Genomic DNA, 13,833 nt, shown 5'->3' with positions numbered 1-13,833 from the left:
ATTAAAGATTTTAAGATTATTCTCTTATTATTTAAAAACATTATACAAATTTGGAAGTATGGATGGAAAAGTGTGCCTTCAACTAAACAAATTTTCAAAGTTATCCATGAAAAATGATGCTCCTATACCCACTATTGACACTGTAGGTTTTTTTCTTTTTGCCTGACATTCTGTGCCTCATTCAATTAAAACTAAAAACAATGATGTAGTTAAAATTCTTAGGACATGGTCTAAAGATTCTGGATTAGTTATTTGACACAAACTTTACTTTTCTAGCCAGCAGTCTTAAGCCCAACACCCGTCGCAGATCTTGGTTTATTTACATTTTGGAATTAAATATTTCTTGACAGGTGGGGGCTACAATAATATGCTTTTGACGCAGACATTGACTCACATATAAGTCCACTTTCTGTTATGTGCAACATATATTGATCAGTCTAGCAGAATTTCACAGAAGTGATGCAGTCATACAGAACCGACAGCAGAACAAGCATTGCAGGGTCTGCCAATGTCTTAAGCTTTCTTTAAATAAAACATTTTTCAATCTGATGAGCACCTTGATTTGTTGGCAATCAGTCACTGGTAAACTTTCACTTCGTGCAACATTTCACCAGCCACGAAGGGAAACTAGGGAACCTTCCTGTTTAGTACACTGTGGGCTGCGTGTGGTTCGATGCTCTGAGGCAGAGTTTGTCGGAGACAGCAAACATGCTTGACGGAAACAGTCAATGTCACCGTAGGGGTGGCTGCACCATTTCGTCCGCCGTGATAAACGAAGACTGGTGATGGCGGTGACGGGAGGCAAAGTCGCTGTTCTCCTCCGTCAGCTGCTTGGTTTTCAGGCCGACGGCACACAAAGAGGGCGTGATCACCATCTCGTCCCGAGGCGTTTTGTTCCTCCTTAAGTATGGGAAATTGAAACAATTTAGACGAGGCATTGTTTTTTGAAACAAATGTTACAAAGTGTATCCAGTGCATTGTACTCAAAGGTCAATATTACCTGCAAATGCTATTTAATGTCGATTTGAGCCATTTAAGAAAGCTGAATCGTGCTGCAACACCTGCAAATAAATAAATAGATTATTTATAATCCAACAATTAATGTACACATCCAAATAAAACAAGTTAAACTAAAGTTATGAAAAAAATCTGACACCCTCCACATGGAGCAAACACAGTTGCTGGTGTTCGAACAGTATCGTAGCAGGGCGAAGAGACTCAAATAGCACTGTGTGTGGGACAAGTGTGTAACACTTGCAGAGCCGCGGCTCAGGAATGCGAGTCAGTGTAGTGCGGTTTGATGCCCAGATGCTGGGTGTCACTGCCAGCTATTCTAGAAATCCTCGGCTATAACAGCTGCCAGCCTGCCCAGCAAAACCGGCCACAAGAACAACTCCCAGCAGCCAATCTCAAAGTACACCACCGGGTCACATGAGGACTGAAGAGCATTTCTAAGAACGCTGTCCGTCCTACAACGTATCTCAAGTCAAAAGTTACTTCTGTACACAAAACCAGCTGCAGCACGATAAACACACAGGACCCAGAACATCTGCGTGAAAATGAGGCGAAGCCGAGTGTCTCTAAACAGGAAGTAAACTAGTGGAACTAACCTAGAGGTAGTCCTGGGCTGGCTTTACCGATGTAGAGGAAGAGCAGCAGGGCAACGACTATGTTTGCTACAGCATAAACCCACTCGATGGTGAACATGATGAGTATGGAGGTCAGTGCCTTAAAAAAAGATATGATTGAAAAAAAAAATAATTCAGTGACTTGTTTTGTTTTGAGTAAACGAAAACAAAGTGATGGTTGGTAAAGTGTAACCTACACCAATTAGGGCAACCCAGTGGTTGCAGAATTTTGCAATGTGCGAATCCTGCGTCGCTGCGGTTTCAAAGCTGTGAAACTCAGTTTTACTTCCAGAACCTAAGAGTTAAAAAGAAGACTTCAGGTTACTTAGTTTAGTCTCCACTTCTGTTCCATTGCTTAACTAACTGCTGATAAATGGTCGTAGAGACTCACTTGCAGCATTTTTGTCAGCACTGCGCAGTTCTGAATTTTTGCTCTGTTGCTCTTCTGCAGCAGTACGAGAATGCCCATCACCACACTGCATCGCCGCTTCCGTGTGTGATGAGCTCAGTTCGTGCTGTTTCTCGTCCGAGAATGTGTTGCTGTTGTGGTCCAACCTGAAGCTGTCCATCAGCTTCTGCTTGGTGGACGCATTTGTTCTTGTGTCCGTCTGTTGCATGGGGGAGGACGTCTTTGCCGCATCAGAATTTGATGCAGGGGGAAAGATCTGGTCCATGTCCTTGGCAAACTCTAACAAAGTTCCATTTAGGTGCAAATTGTTGTCCCGGCTCCCGTAACCTGGGAGAGTGACCTCGATCAAAGGCCTGCAGCTCTGCCTCCTCGACTTGGTTTGGTTCACCTTGGCTGCGGCGGGGACGTCCTTTGCGTCTTTGGTCTGCAGCTTGGAGGTCATGGCCACGCTGAAGTAGGAGTAGTCGACGAAGCTGTAAGTGAGCATGAAGTTGATGCTGACGATGGGGGCCAGCACGTTGACCTGGCCGATGAATATAAAGGCCAGAGTCAGAAGGCTGGTCAAAATGATGGCTGCCACTGGAGTCCTGTTTGGGCCTCCCTGGAAGAAAGAGTCCATGTCAAAACAAAGAAACAAGCACAAGTGCCATTAATGATGCAGCGCGGCCCAATATCATCCCTCTCACGAAAGGAAAATAAACACATTTGAAGTATTTGTGTCTACATGAGATTGTAATTGTAAGTGACTTTTCTTGTAGCATGTTACATGTGCATTAAGAGTGGAACTGTCAACATTGATTCAACATCACCTGTCCTTTGTAATAAGAACATCAGTTTTTATGAATAATCCCACGTTAGTTTAAAATCTTTATTGTTTTTTGTAGGTTTTTTAAATTGAAAAATAAATTACATTTAAATAAAATTAATTGGTTGATGACATGTACTGTATGTATGTATGTGTACATATATACTGTATGAATATATATTTTTTATAAATACATATATGTGTGTGCGTGTATGTATATATACGTATATATGTATATATTTATAGTTTGGAAAAATAAACAAGCCCTATAAACCCAAAAACTCTTTAACTTGTCTACCAACTTTTATATATAGAACACGTACATGCAGAGTTGCCAAAGAATGAACCCTCTTACTCCCTCTCTCTCTCTCTCTCTGTCTCTCTCTGTCTGAAATTACCTAATTGCTTTAACATGGTTTCCCAGCCAGCTTTCTCCCACTTCCCAGCTCCTGTCCCCGCAGTGAGGAGCACTCCAGTGCGCCTGGCGCACCTCCAGATCACACAGCGCAGGGAGCCGGCAGGGGCCCTGCCCATCGGCCCCTTCCTGCGTTTGTTCTGACGCTTTGATTTGGGCCAAGATGTCTAAGGCTTCATTCCAGAGCCGTGAGCGAGGCCAGACACGGCTGCCATACGGCGGGGGCGGGGGACGCGCTCGTAGTCAGACGTGACAGTGTGGATGTCTGTGTGCGTTTTTTTTATTTTTTTATTATTTGTCTGTTTTCTTGTGCAGCATCAGTGTGTTGTAACTTATTGTTATAATGCTGTCGGTCTTGTCACTTGTATATTGTCTTTAAGGTAGGGGAAGTTACTGATGTGTGTTATAGTCACACCTGATATCATATAGTGCGACTAATTACATACATGTGCTTTTGGGATTTTTCACTGTTTTTCACTTGACTGATTTCAAATTCGACAAACTTTTATTTTTATGCAAGTATTTCTCACTTTAACATGCTCGCCGAGAGTTTAGACCAGGGGTGGGCAAACCTTTTGACTGGTGGGCCACAATGGGTTGTAAAAATTGACAGAGAGGCCGGAGCAGGAGCAGATGGATGGAGTGTTTTGGCGACCCACCTCATAGGAGGAAAAATAAATCATGGTATATGTAGAAAACGTGCTTTAATTTGAAGCCCCGCAGTAATTAGTTCTATATTGAAATTACTCTTGAAAATACAGCCATGTTATGATTTACTTAGTATTAATATAATTTCTTCAAGTTCGGCAGTCCGGATTAAAAAGCATATGGCCCTCGGGCCGTAGTTTGCCCATGCCTTGTTTAGACCATGAGACCAGACGTCTATTTTCAACTGAAGGCCTCCCAACTGCCTCTACATTGAACTTTCAACAGACTAACAAAGGGTATTCAATATAAATAGTTGTAGTGCCCTGCATCTATTTGGGATATTTATTCAAACAAGGGTCGATGAAACACAGTTGAGAGAAGGAAGCATCAAACTGGCTTCCAAAGTCAATAGATGAACTCTGGATCCCCCCCGAAGTTATATTGTCTGCAAGGACAATGCAGCCATCAATCTGTTAGAGGCTGTCCGATTTTCTCCCTGCTGATTTCATGAACTTAACCAAGGCAACCAAATGAAGAAGCAGTTAAAATAATGGGTTCTGAAAATAGGTGTGACGAAAATAATCGCTCTCCAGGGTAGGATAGGCAAAATAAAATACAGCTTAATGGTGATTTTGTTCCTTCTAAGACGGCGTCCAGTCACCCACCCCTCTTCCCAGGAAGGCCAGAGCGGGGATGACCCTCTCCTGGGCGATGCACTGGAGGATCCTGGGTGCTCCGTACAGGCCGCCCATGCAGGAAGCCAGGGAGGAGATGTAGAGGCCCAGCAGAAAGAGGAAGCCCACCAAGGAGACCTGGAGGAAGAGGGAAAACAAACAGAGGCTGGAAGAGGATGGGGTGGGGCCGAGGGCTCACAACAGCGACGCCCAGTTCAGTTCCGCTACTGTCGGCCCCTTGTGAAAACAATGAAAACCCCCCCGATGTTTGAGTTCACAATTTCGCTCAACGGATTAGCCAAGGCAAATTTTATTTTATTTGAAACTATGTGTTTGTATTAAAGATAGAAAGTAGACTTATTACTGGCACACAGAACATTAGTCATGTGTTCGTTTACCTTTAAATTAGATTAAGTAAAAAAAAAACAAACTTGGCTTTGCTGTGTTCTTGGTCACATTTTACTTAAAAAAAACAGATTCTACTGCGCGGCCAAATTTTACGACTCATAAAAAGCAAAGGTCTGACAGGAATCTGTATTAAAGCACGATTCCAAGCTTAACAGTCCACTGCAGAAGCAATCTGGATAAAATCAGCACTCTGTGTCAAGCCAAACCCCGGCCCCCGGAGTTCAAATGCCAAATGTTCATTGAACAGACGAGTTACGGGTACAGTACATGATGCGTGACGGCGTGGCAGTCTTAAGTTTGTGTGTGTTTTTTTTTTACCATTACGTGCAACTCAATCTTCGTCACTGAGTGTTTAATTAAGGTTTCTCTAAAATTGAAGAAAAACGAAAAATATTTTATTAGAAAAATATATATTTTTAAAGTATTGGTGTTTGTTATATGCTCTAAATTTTAAATAAGTAGATGAATAATTAATAATGATTTTAATAAAATGTAACATTTTATTCATTCTTTGTGTCTAAATTGTGTGGACTTTGTTCAGAAGCAAGGCTGAGTCAGAGCTGAACGACAATGCAGCACAAGCTACTAATTAAAAACTGTGCCTGCCTGCCAAATTCTCAATCGAGCGGCGACTGTGAGTCAATTCAAACCGACACAAAATCAGGAAGGAAGCGTCATCGCCTCGCCTCGGCCTTTCCATTCAGGGGGTGGGTGGGTGGGGGGGGGGGGTCTCTTCAAACGGTGCGGGGTGGAAATGCAGAGAGACACGTTTACCTTTTCTGCTATTAAGAAGTCGTAACGCAGGGCCTCTCTGGTGCAGATGGCGCCCAGGAGGAAGACGAAGACCAGATACAGGAACCACCTGTGGGTCAGCGACAGGACACCGCACGGTACCTTTAAAGAGCCGCGGCTTCTTGTGCTATTAATAGAGGTGCTGTGTCATGTCATGTGTGATGGGGTTTGCTATCAATTTCAGATGAAGTCAATCTCAGTGAAAGAGTGAAAGAAACCAGTCAGCCAGCCCCAGTTCTATCGAAACGTTTGCTGCCTCTTAATTAGCATTTTTTTGCAGACGGACTTCCCCATTATTTGACACTGTTTTTTTTTAATGCAACTTAGAACTTCTGGTACTCCCACAAATCCCTTCAGTGTGAACTCCGCAGCTGGCCGACTACATTCTTTCGTATTTTTTTGTGTTGTGTGAGGCGTCGTCATACGAAGTAAAGACAGCTGCCAGTGTTCCCACAGGGATGTTATGTTCAGGCCGCTGGAGGTCTGAGCTCATGTTGAAGCCTGCCATGACCCCTGCACACACAAACACACACATCGCGTATGTATACAGCGCAAACCACATTTTCACACTGTGGCAACATTTGCAGCGAACCACAAAATGGAAGCGATACGAACAAGTTGGTAAATGTTTGAATGCATTTGCGGTGACGACGGTTGATGAAAGGCCGACACCGGGGTGAGGCTCACCTGTGGCGGCAGGGAAGAAGACGCCGAAGACGGTGAAGAAATTCTCTCCTGGACTGTAATCTGGCATGCTGTTAGTGCCGAGCAGCCACGATGAATAGCCGACGAAGCCGTGCTCTGGAAGAGGAAGAGCGGCGGCACACAAATCACACAGCAGCTTCAAAGGTTTCATTCAGCAGCAGCACTCACTTATAAACCCTTTGACAGACAGTAAAGACCTGCCATACCGCACCATTGCAACTTGCATCACATCATATTTGGTATGAGAATAAGCGTAGGAAGAAAAAAAAGAAAGGAAAAAGACAAAAATGCTCCAAACTTAATAATGCAATCATGACACATAATATTTAACTGCAATGACAGGAGATAATTTAAAAATTTATATTTTTTTCAAAAAGAAGAATTCCAATCACGATCCAGATGTATTAACATTTCTACATCCCCACAGCAGCACAGACAGGGTTGAAAACGCCTACATAACCATGTCAAGCCAGCAGATGGTGACATAGTTGACGTGTCAAATATTGAAAAATTGAAATAATAATAATGATGATGGCATATTCAGAGACTTCTTGAGTCAGTACGTGGAAAGCATACAATTTTTGTTTTAAGGAATAATGTGTGATGAATCCAGCCAAGAAATGTCGACATACTGCTTTATCACCTAAGAGCAAAAGAAGACCGTGTGCTTTTTTTTTCTTTCTTAGTAACTCCTCTGAACACTTTGCATTAGTTCAGAGACAGGAAGTTGAATCGTTCAAAGTGGGAACAGGTCTATTTGTTGATTATGCAGGTGTTTAAAATCACAACAATCTGGAGGGACGTCTGTGTTACAACGCCGGACATTTCCCCCGCGGTTATCTTGCGATGGGAAAGAATGTGTTCTCTCAGATTAATGACATGTTTATCCAAAAGGAAGTCGCCACCCTTTTCAGAAGCTCGGCAGCTTCCAAGTTCCAGAGAAAGAAAGAAAATAAAGGAACGCAGATTGAGGATGGTCCCCTCTTTGCCTGTTATTTGCAAAGCATAGAAGCGTACGGGCTCCACAAGTGGCTCTATGTGAACGTGCTCTCGATGTCAGGAATGTATCAAGGATGTGAAAAGTGGCGTTAAACGGGCCCTGGAAGCCAAACTCTGTGACCCCGTGAGACCGCCCACTGTCCAAACAATCAGGAACTGTCAAATCCAGAGCAGTCAGTGTCCATGTCTGCGCCGCAGGCTCCCCACCCATATTACAACATCACACGCCAACATCCAGCCACGCATGACTCCACTCGGTGTTGGGCGTTCACATATTTTTGAGGTAAAAATATTTGGACGAAGAGAACCTGATTGTTAAAAAAAAAAAAAAAAAAAAGGAGAAAAAAACCTGCACTCATCCCACGAGCATGGGATTAAAACCTCATGCGGAGGATGTTTGGTCCCACTTTTTCCCAGTAACACACGGTCTGAGCGACTTGGCTAGAAGCCTCGGGGCGACAACCACAGCAGGACCGCTGCAGGTTTTGTGCAGTCAGAAGACTGAGAGGCATGTTTATTATATTCTGAACAGCAGAAAAGATGTTCTGTTATAGTTTTGTTTAATAATTAAAATGTGCATCAGATCTAGTAGAGGACGGGACAGGCCATGATTTCATGCCGTGTTTTATTATGCTTTTTATTTTTTTGCTTTTCTATGTATTTGTATTTAGCCATTTTAGTAGGGGTACTAGACATATTACACAAAATTTTCAATAAAAGCATAAAAATGCACAAAAGACACCCCAACTTTTACTTCCCTTTCGGTACAATAAGTTATTCCCTATAATTTAGCACCTGATGTACAAATCTTTATTTTTTTAGCCAAATTGTGACTGTTGGGTGATTTTTTTGAAACACTTGTCGCGGCTCCGAGAGGGTGTGAGAAGCCGAGCAGTTGTAGGCATACAAACAAGCGGAGTTGAAATAGCCGTCAGCGTGTTTTTGTAAGCGTGTTGATATAAGCATTTAGCTCCCTAAATAACCGCTTGGCAAGCTGGGAACGGGGCTGCAAGCATTTAGAGCAGAAATCAGCTCCCATCCAGATGTTCGCTGCAGAGGGTTTTTGTGGCTGATTAGAAGCTTCCTCTTCAGCTCGCGTACTTTACCCTGAGATTAGGGTGCCTTTTTTTGGGGGGGGGTTCACACTTTTATTTTAATACGCGCAGCGCCTCAAGAGAGCGTTGATGGGCGTCGGGGCTCGAGCGTTCCTCTGATACGGACTGGAATGCGCGGCCAGATTACAGCGAGGCTTCACCCTCGACCTGGCTGACCTCCTGTCTCCCTGACGAGCCGGCAGAAACAGCTGGGCGTGAAGAGGAGAGCGCTCGTACAGAGGGGTTAAGGAGGCGGGAGAGACGTCCCACCGGAATGACTGAGAGCTATTTATTACAGAGCAGATCATATGAGGAGAAGATGCAGCGGCAGCGGCAGCAGCGGCTGCAGCATCAGGCCTCTGATCTCAGTTCCGGCCTTCTGTCTTTGTCACTGCACAAAAATGTGAGTGAGTCTGGTTAACACCCTAAAGCCCAGACTGAGAGAGCACATTCTGACTTCCTGTTGTGTGGGGAGTGGGCTACGCATTGACAAAGTGGGTATGGGTGAAGGCGCAATGGGCCGGGCTGGATCTCATCTGCGCGCAATGCAATGGTTTGGCTGCATGTCGAAAGTTGGATATATTCTTTTCCACGCTTGGGATATATTCACATCGCGATTTTCTGTAATATGATGGGATTGACTTAAAACACTCAACAGATGGAGATCACAACTACGAAAAATCTAAAAAATACATATAAAAAAAGGTCTAAAAATCAGTAGAATAAGGGACCTTTAATAATAATTTTAAAAAGCTGTTGGATTTGCAATAAAACTAATCAAACATTCCTTTGTTGATGTAGTCTCTCTTCAAGGAACCCCCAGGATAAGTTCTGTCTCCAGGCATCAGAGCTTTCACTCCAACTCTACCCTTGTATGGTCGGTCCAGAGCATCCGCCAGCAAGCAGCGATGTCCCGCTACGAGCCAAACCTAGCGGAGGGATTAGTTCTCCAAGGAGACGCGCTATCAAAGTGTGACCACATCCTTTCCCTTCAGGATGTGCCTCGCTTTCAAGCTAATCTGGGCTTTTCCAGCGGGCCAGAGAGGGCCTGCTGGTCCTTGGCCAACCGTGAGGTCACCTCACCGCACCGCACCGCACAGCACAGCACAGCAGCGCTAAATTTGAGCAAGCTAGACTGATCAAAAGATGAAACTGTAAAAGTTTTGCAGAAAAAAAAGTCTACGGCATGAAAAAGGCTGCGGACGTTGGGGCGACGAGTGCTTGGTTCTGTTTTCCAGTGATTAGTGAGCATTTAGTGAGCAAGACTTAAAAGCTAAAAAAGGTTTGTTTTTCTTCCTATTCTGTGCTATGTCAAGCTGAGGGTGAGTGTGTTTTCAGATACTTGATATGTGAAACACTTTTTTTCTTCCCACTGGACAGGATGCTGATAATCAGTGTGAACAGGAAACGAGGGGAAGGACTTCCTGTAGGGCAGCAGAAGAAAAAAAAAAATACAATCTAGTCTATAAAGGCAACATTTTCTCACCACAGGGGGAGAGAGAATAAAAAGAGAGAAATGTTGGTAAGCAGACTGCCAATTGTTCAAGTTACACACGAAGAAGAATAAAAAAACAGGAAATTACAACTACATCTAAAACAAAAACAAACTAGAATGTGCAGAAAAATATGGTTGTGATTAAAGAGAAATTGCAGAATTATCTGATAAAATAACACTGAAGGAAAGAGCGATACCATGAGAATTATTTGATACAATTGTGCCATCTACTGGCCGCAAAATGTGCTGCAAATTCCAAAAAATTCCAGACTATTTCAGCCTTATTTAGATCGATACTTTTTTTTTCTTCATTTTTTTTAAATTTCAAACAGCCAAAAGAAAGACAAGGACAAACCAACAGCAGAGCCAAGATCGAGACAAGCTTGTTAAATGTCTTGATCCACATGGATGTTTTTCTTTCCCTCTCTATAAAAGTGGCAATTTAAATTTGCTAACCAAAGAAAATCCTGCGGTAAATCTTGCCCTGTTGCTGCTGTGAATAAATCAGTTTCAGCAACCAATGCACAACATGGGGGGGCCAGCGAAACAAACAAAGGCTGCGCATCAGTGAAATCGATAAGCTGAAAACTGAAATAATAAAAAGGTCATTGAGGTTTTACGAGCATCTATTTCCTTCACATCTTTTCTTTGGCAGGTGCTGTTGCAATAAACAGTCCACCTGCCTTTCATAATCCCAACTGCACAATGACAGAACAGCTCCTTTACTCATCCGTCCCGTGGTTGTGTTTAAGCTCCCGAGCTCTACCTGGGTCGAGGTGCGTGAAAGTCCCGATGACAAAGTCCAGCGTGGAGATGGCCAGCACAGCCAGCAGCAGCAGCTGGAGCCTCACGATCCACTTGACACCAGCCAGGTTGATTCCCAGCAGGGCCAGCAGTACCGCCGCAGACATTCCCCGCACCACCCACTGGCCCTGCAGGCCCAGCACCTCGGCCACCGACTCGGAGAAGCCCGTGATGTACATGGCTCCGGCAACGCACTGCGAGAGGAGAGTGAATTCATTCATTCAAATTTAATGACAACAAAAAATTAGATAAAAGCCAAGTGGAAAATCGTACCTGTCCAAACACATACAGGAGGCCCACGGTGCCACCGACCCTGCCGCCCAGGACGGTGGAGATCATGGAGTAGATTCCTCCGCCTCCGACTCCGCAGTGGCTGCACACTCCGATTCCCGACATCACTGTCACCAGGGCGACCAGCACCACCAGTGAGACCAGCAGCATGCCGAGCGGCACGCCAGTGTTGCCCTGCCACGTACGGGTGAAGCCGAAGATACTTAAATACTGCGTCGAAAGCGCACATTGAGTAATCAAAGCAAGTTCAAGTTTCTTGGTGGAATAACCCAGTTTAAGTGATCAATCCTCTGAAAAATGTCCCTTTAACTTTCTCTATGTATGTTTTTTGCATAGGATTCATTACTATTTCGCAGAATTATTCATGAAGAGATACGGTGATTACAGATTTTAAAAAAGGTTTTTATAATTGGAACTTTAAACAAACTAGGACTCCACTGTAATGATACTTTCTTGGGGGAAAGAAAGACTCAAGCAGACAGAGGCAGGCAAAAACAAGCACTCGTTCAGATGAGACAATACCTGTAGATAATAAGGATGGATGTCACGCTGGAGATGAAACCCTGTCATCCCTACGCTGACTATATTTTAGCTGTCACGTACTGAACAAACTGATGTCGCGGTTACAATCGCAGGGTCTTTGTAGCGTCGTCCTGCGATGACACGTGCACGCCCAAGGTTTCGCGATCGACTGACAGGATGGCACATGCTTAATAATTGCTGCAGCTAAAAATAAAAATCAACGTGTGTCAAAGTCACCATCATCATCATCATCATCATCATCATCATCAAACAAACGGCTGGATGTTGCATAGCGAGGGACACGGTTCTTTAAAAACACACATAGATTTGGGTTGTTATTTTGTGTCTTGGATGAAATGCTCCCCACACGAAAGCACACAAATACAGTCAGATTTTTCGGTTGTTTCTGGCCCATGCATTGTTCTTAACCCATAGAGTGAACTAAAGAGAGATGGAAAACAATAGTCTTGGAAGACTTACCACGAGGTAACCTGTGCGTAGGAACAGCACCACGCCGAAGATGTTGATCATGCAGGTGGTGAAAACTCCATCCCAGGTTCCAAAGAGCACCGGTTCCCATACGAACAGTTTGATCCTCCACCAAGGCTGACTGCTCTGCTGAAAACTCTGAACAGAAAAAATATGTACCTACCATGTGAGGTTAAACATGAAAATGCAAGAAAATATACATACATACAAAGATCCGGCACTAAACTATTTTTCCAGTTTTAATTATTTTTTCTTATATACATATATATATACACACACACACACACACACACACACACACACACACACACACACACACACGTGTATTTTGCACAATATGGGACCCTGTTATGCATGCAAAAGAAAATATATTAACAATACATTCCTGGTTTTAAAGTAAAGTAAAATTAAATAAATAAATAAATAAATAAATAAGAATTTAAAAAATGATCCCACCTGTGCATCCTCGTGAAACAAATCACACACGTGAGGGTGAGTGTTGGGGGCGCTGGCGGGCTCCCCCTCCTTCAGCAGCTCTCCCTCCTGGGTGCGGGTGTGCACGGTCCAACCCACAGCCAGGCTTCTCTCCATTTCAGCCTGCGCAAACGCAGTGTTATTTCTGCGGAAAAGTCGCGACCAAACAGTCCAGCCCGACGGCGAACGCTGGGGGTTTGGTTTGCTGAAGGAGTGAACCGGCGTTTGTCTTCAAAACTTATCCGGTTTACCAACAGGTGCAGCACGAGGTCACCCGGATGTAACAGGAGGATGTATTCCGGTCAAGAGCGTGGCTGTCAACATTTCCTCAATCACCGTCTGCACGCTGGGCTTGTTTAAGTTTTAAAGGTTTAGACACATTCCAAAACAAAAATAAAAGTAATGTTACGTTCATGTCGTTATGTTGTTGTTTTTAATGCGTAGTTCTCTTTCTGAATGAAAAGTTGGAGACGTCGAGGGCAATTACGATGAAAGGTTCTTACATCAATCGCTTATATTGTTTTGAGTTAAACTTTGTAGGTTTACATTCTTCAAATTGCCAAGTTCTATTTAAAAAAAAAAAAAAAAAAAAAAAAAAAAAAAAATTACATTCAACAATTTCAATTGAGCAAACAGTTCTATGCATTTGTATTTATTCAACAGTTGAAGAACTTTTAGGAAACAACAGGTAGTGCTAATTGGCTTTGGCTAGCAAGCAAAATACATCAACAATAAAAACGTCTCAACACCGTACATGGCTAATTTAAAATTGTATTCAAACGATGTCTGGTGTTATTGGATGTTCTGATGTATCGACGGCAGATTGAACCTACCAGACATTGGGTCCCACATCATTCCAAGCTGCAAGAAGTCACTGCAGTCATTCTGAAGCTTCCTAGTCATTCTGGACAGTGTGAGAGTGAAAACTCCCAGCCCTCCTGCTGCTATCAGACAACAGTCAACAGGTGCATTAAAATACAAGTGTTGTCACTGGTTACTTTCCAGGGTGTGTTGCTGCTTGCACACGGATCATGTGTTGATTTTGGCAGGTCCAGGGAGGACTGACTTAATCATTAAATGGAAATAGAGGCGCCTTTCGACATAATCTACCTTTTCACTGGTGGAAAGTTCTTCGTCTGAATCAGACTATTTAAGGTGCATGCAGGGCCTTATGTCACTGT

The 13,833-nt window shown here is 43.5% G+C and overlaps 1 protein-coding gene across 1 annotated transcript; it reads right to left on the bottom strand.

The window, feature by feature from the left end:
- Positions 1-298: 298 nt before the first annotated feature.
- Positions 299-13,194, bottom strand: slc12a8 (solute carrier family 12 member 8). The gene is made up of 13 exons (XM_076039732.1): positions 12,635-13,194; positions 12,170-12,316; positions 11,150-11,341; positions 10,839-11,070; positions 6,467-6,580; positions 6,205-6,292; positions 5,762-5,849; positions 4,571-4,717; positions 2,020-2,638; positions 1,826-1,923; positions 1,611-1,728; positions 1,001-1,061; positions 299-900 (listed from the first exon to the last, which is right to left on the bottom strand). The coding sequence occupies exons 1-13, from the start codon at positions 12,767-12,769 to the stop codon at positions 732-734; spliced, it is 2,208 nt and encodes a 735-aa protein (XP_075895847.1). The 5' UTR covers positions 12,770-13,194; the 3' UTR covers positions 299-731.
- Positions 13,195-13,833: the final 639 nt, after the last annotated feature.

The sequence above is a fragment of the Nelusetta ayraudi genome, unplaced genomic scaffold (assembly GCF_046127955.1).
Source record: "Nelusetta ayraudi isolate G7.1 ecotype Tasmania unplaced genomic scaffold, CSIRO-AGI_Nayr_v1 ptg000060l, whole genome shotgun sequence".
Lineage (NCBI taxonomy): Eukaryota > Metazoa > Chordata > Actinopteri > Tetraodontiformes > Monacanthidae > Nelusetta > Nelusetta ayraudi.
This window is presented reverse-complemented; position numbering and strand designations above follow the sequence as displayed.

What these genes read in the sequence shown, in the direction of transcription:
- slc12a8 (XM_076039732.1), bottom strand. Translation starts at nt 12,769, where the DNA reads ATGGAGAGAAGCCTGGCTGTGGGTTGGACCGTGCACACCCGCACCCAG. An exon ending in TGCTGACAAAAATGCTGCAA is followed by an intron (nt 1,924 to 2,019) that starts GTGAGTCTCTAC and finishes TTTAACTCTTAG; the next exon opens with GTTCTGGAAGTAAAACTGAG. An exon ending in CAGCCCAGGACTACCTCTAG is followed by an intron (nt 1,062 to 1,610) that starts GTTAGTTCCACT and finishes ATTTATTTGCAG; the next exon opens with GTGTTGCAGCACGATTCAGC.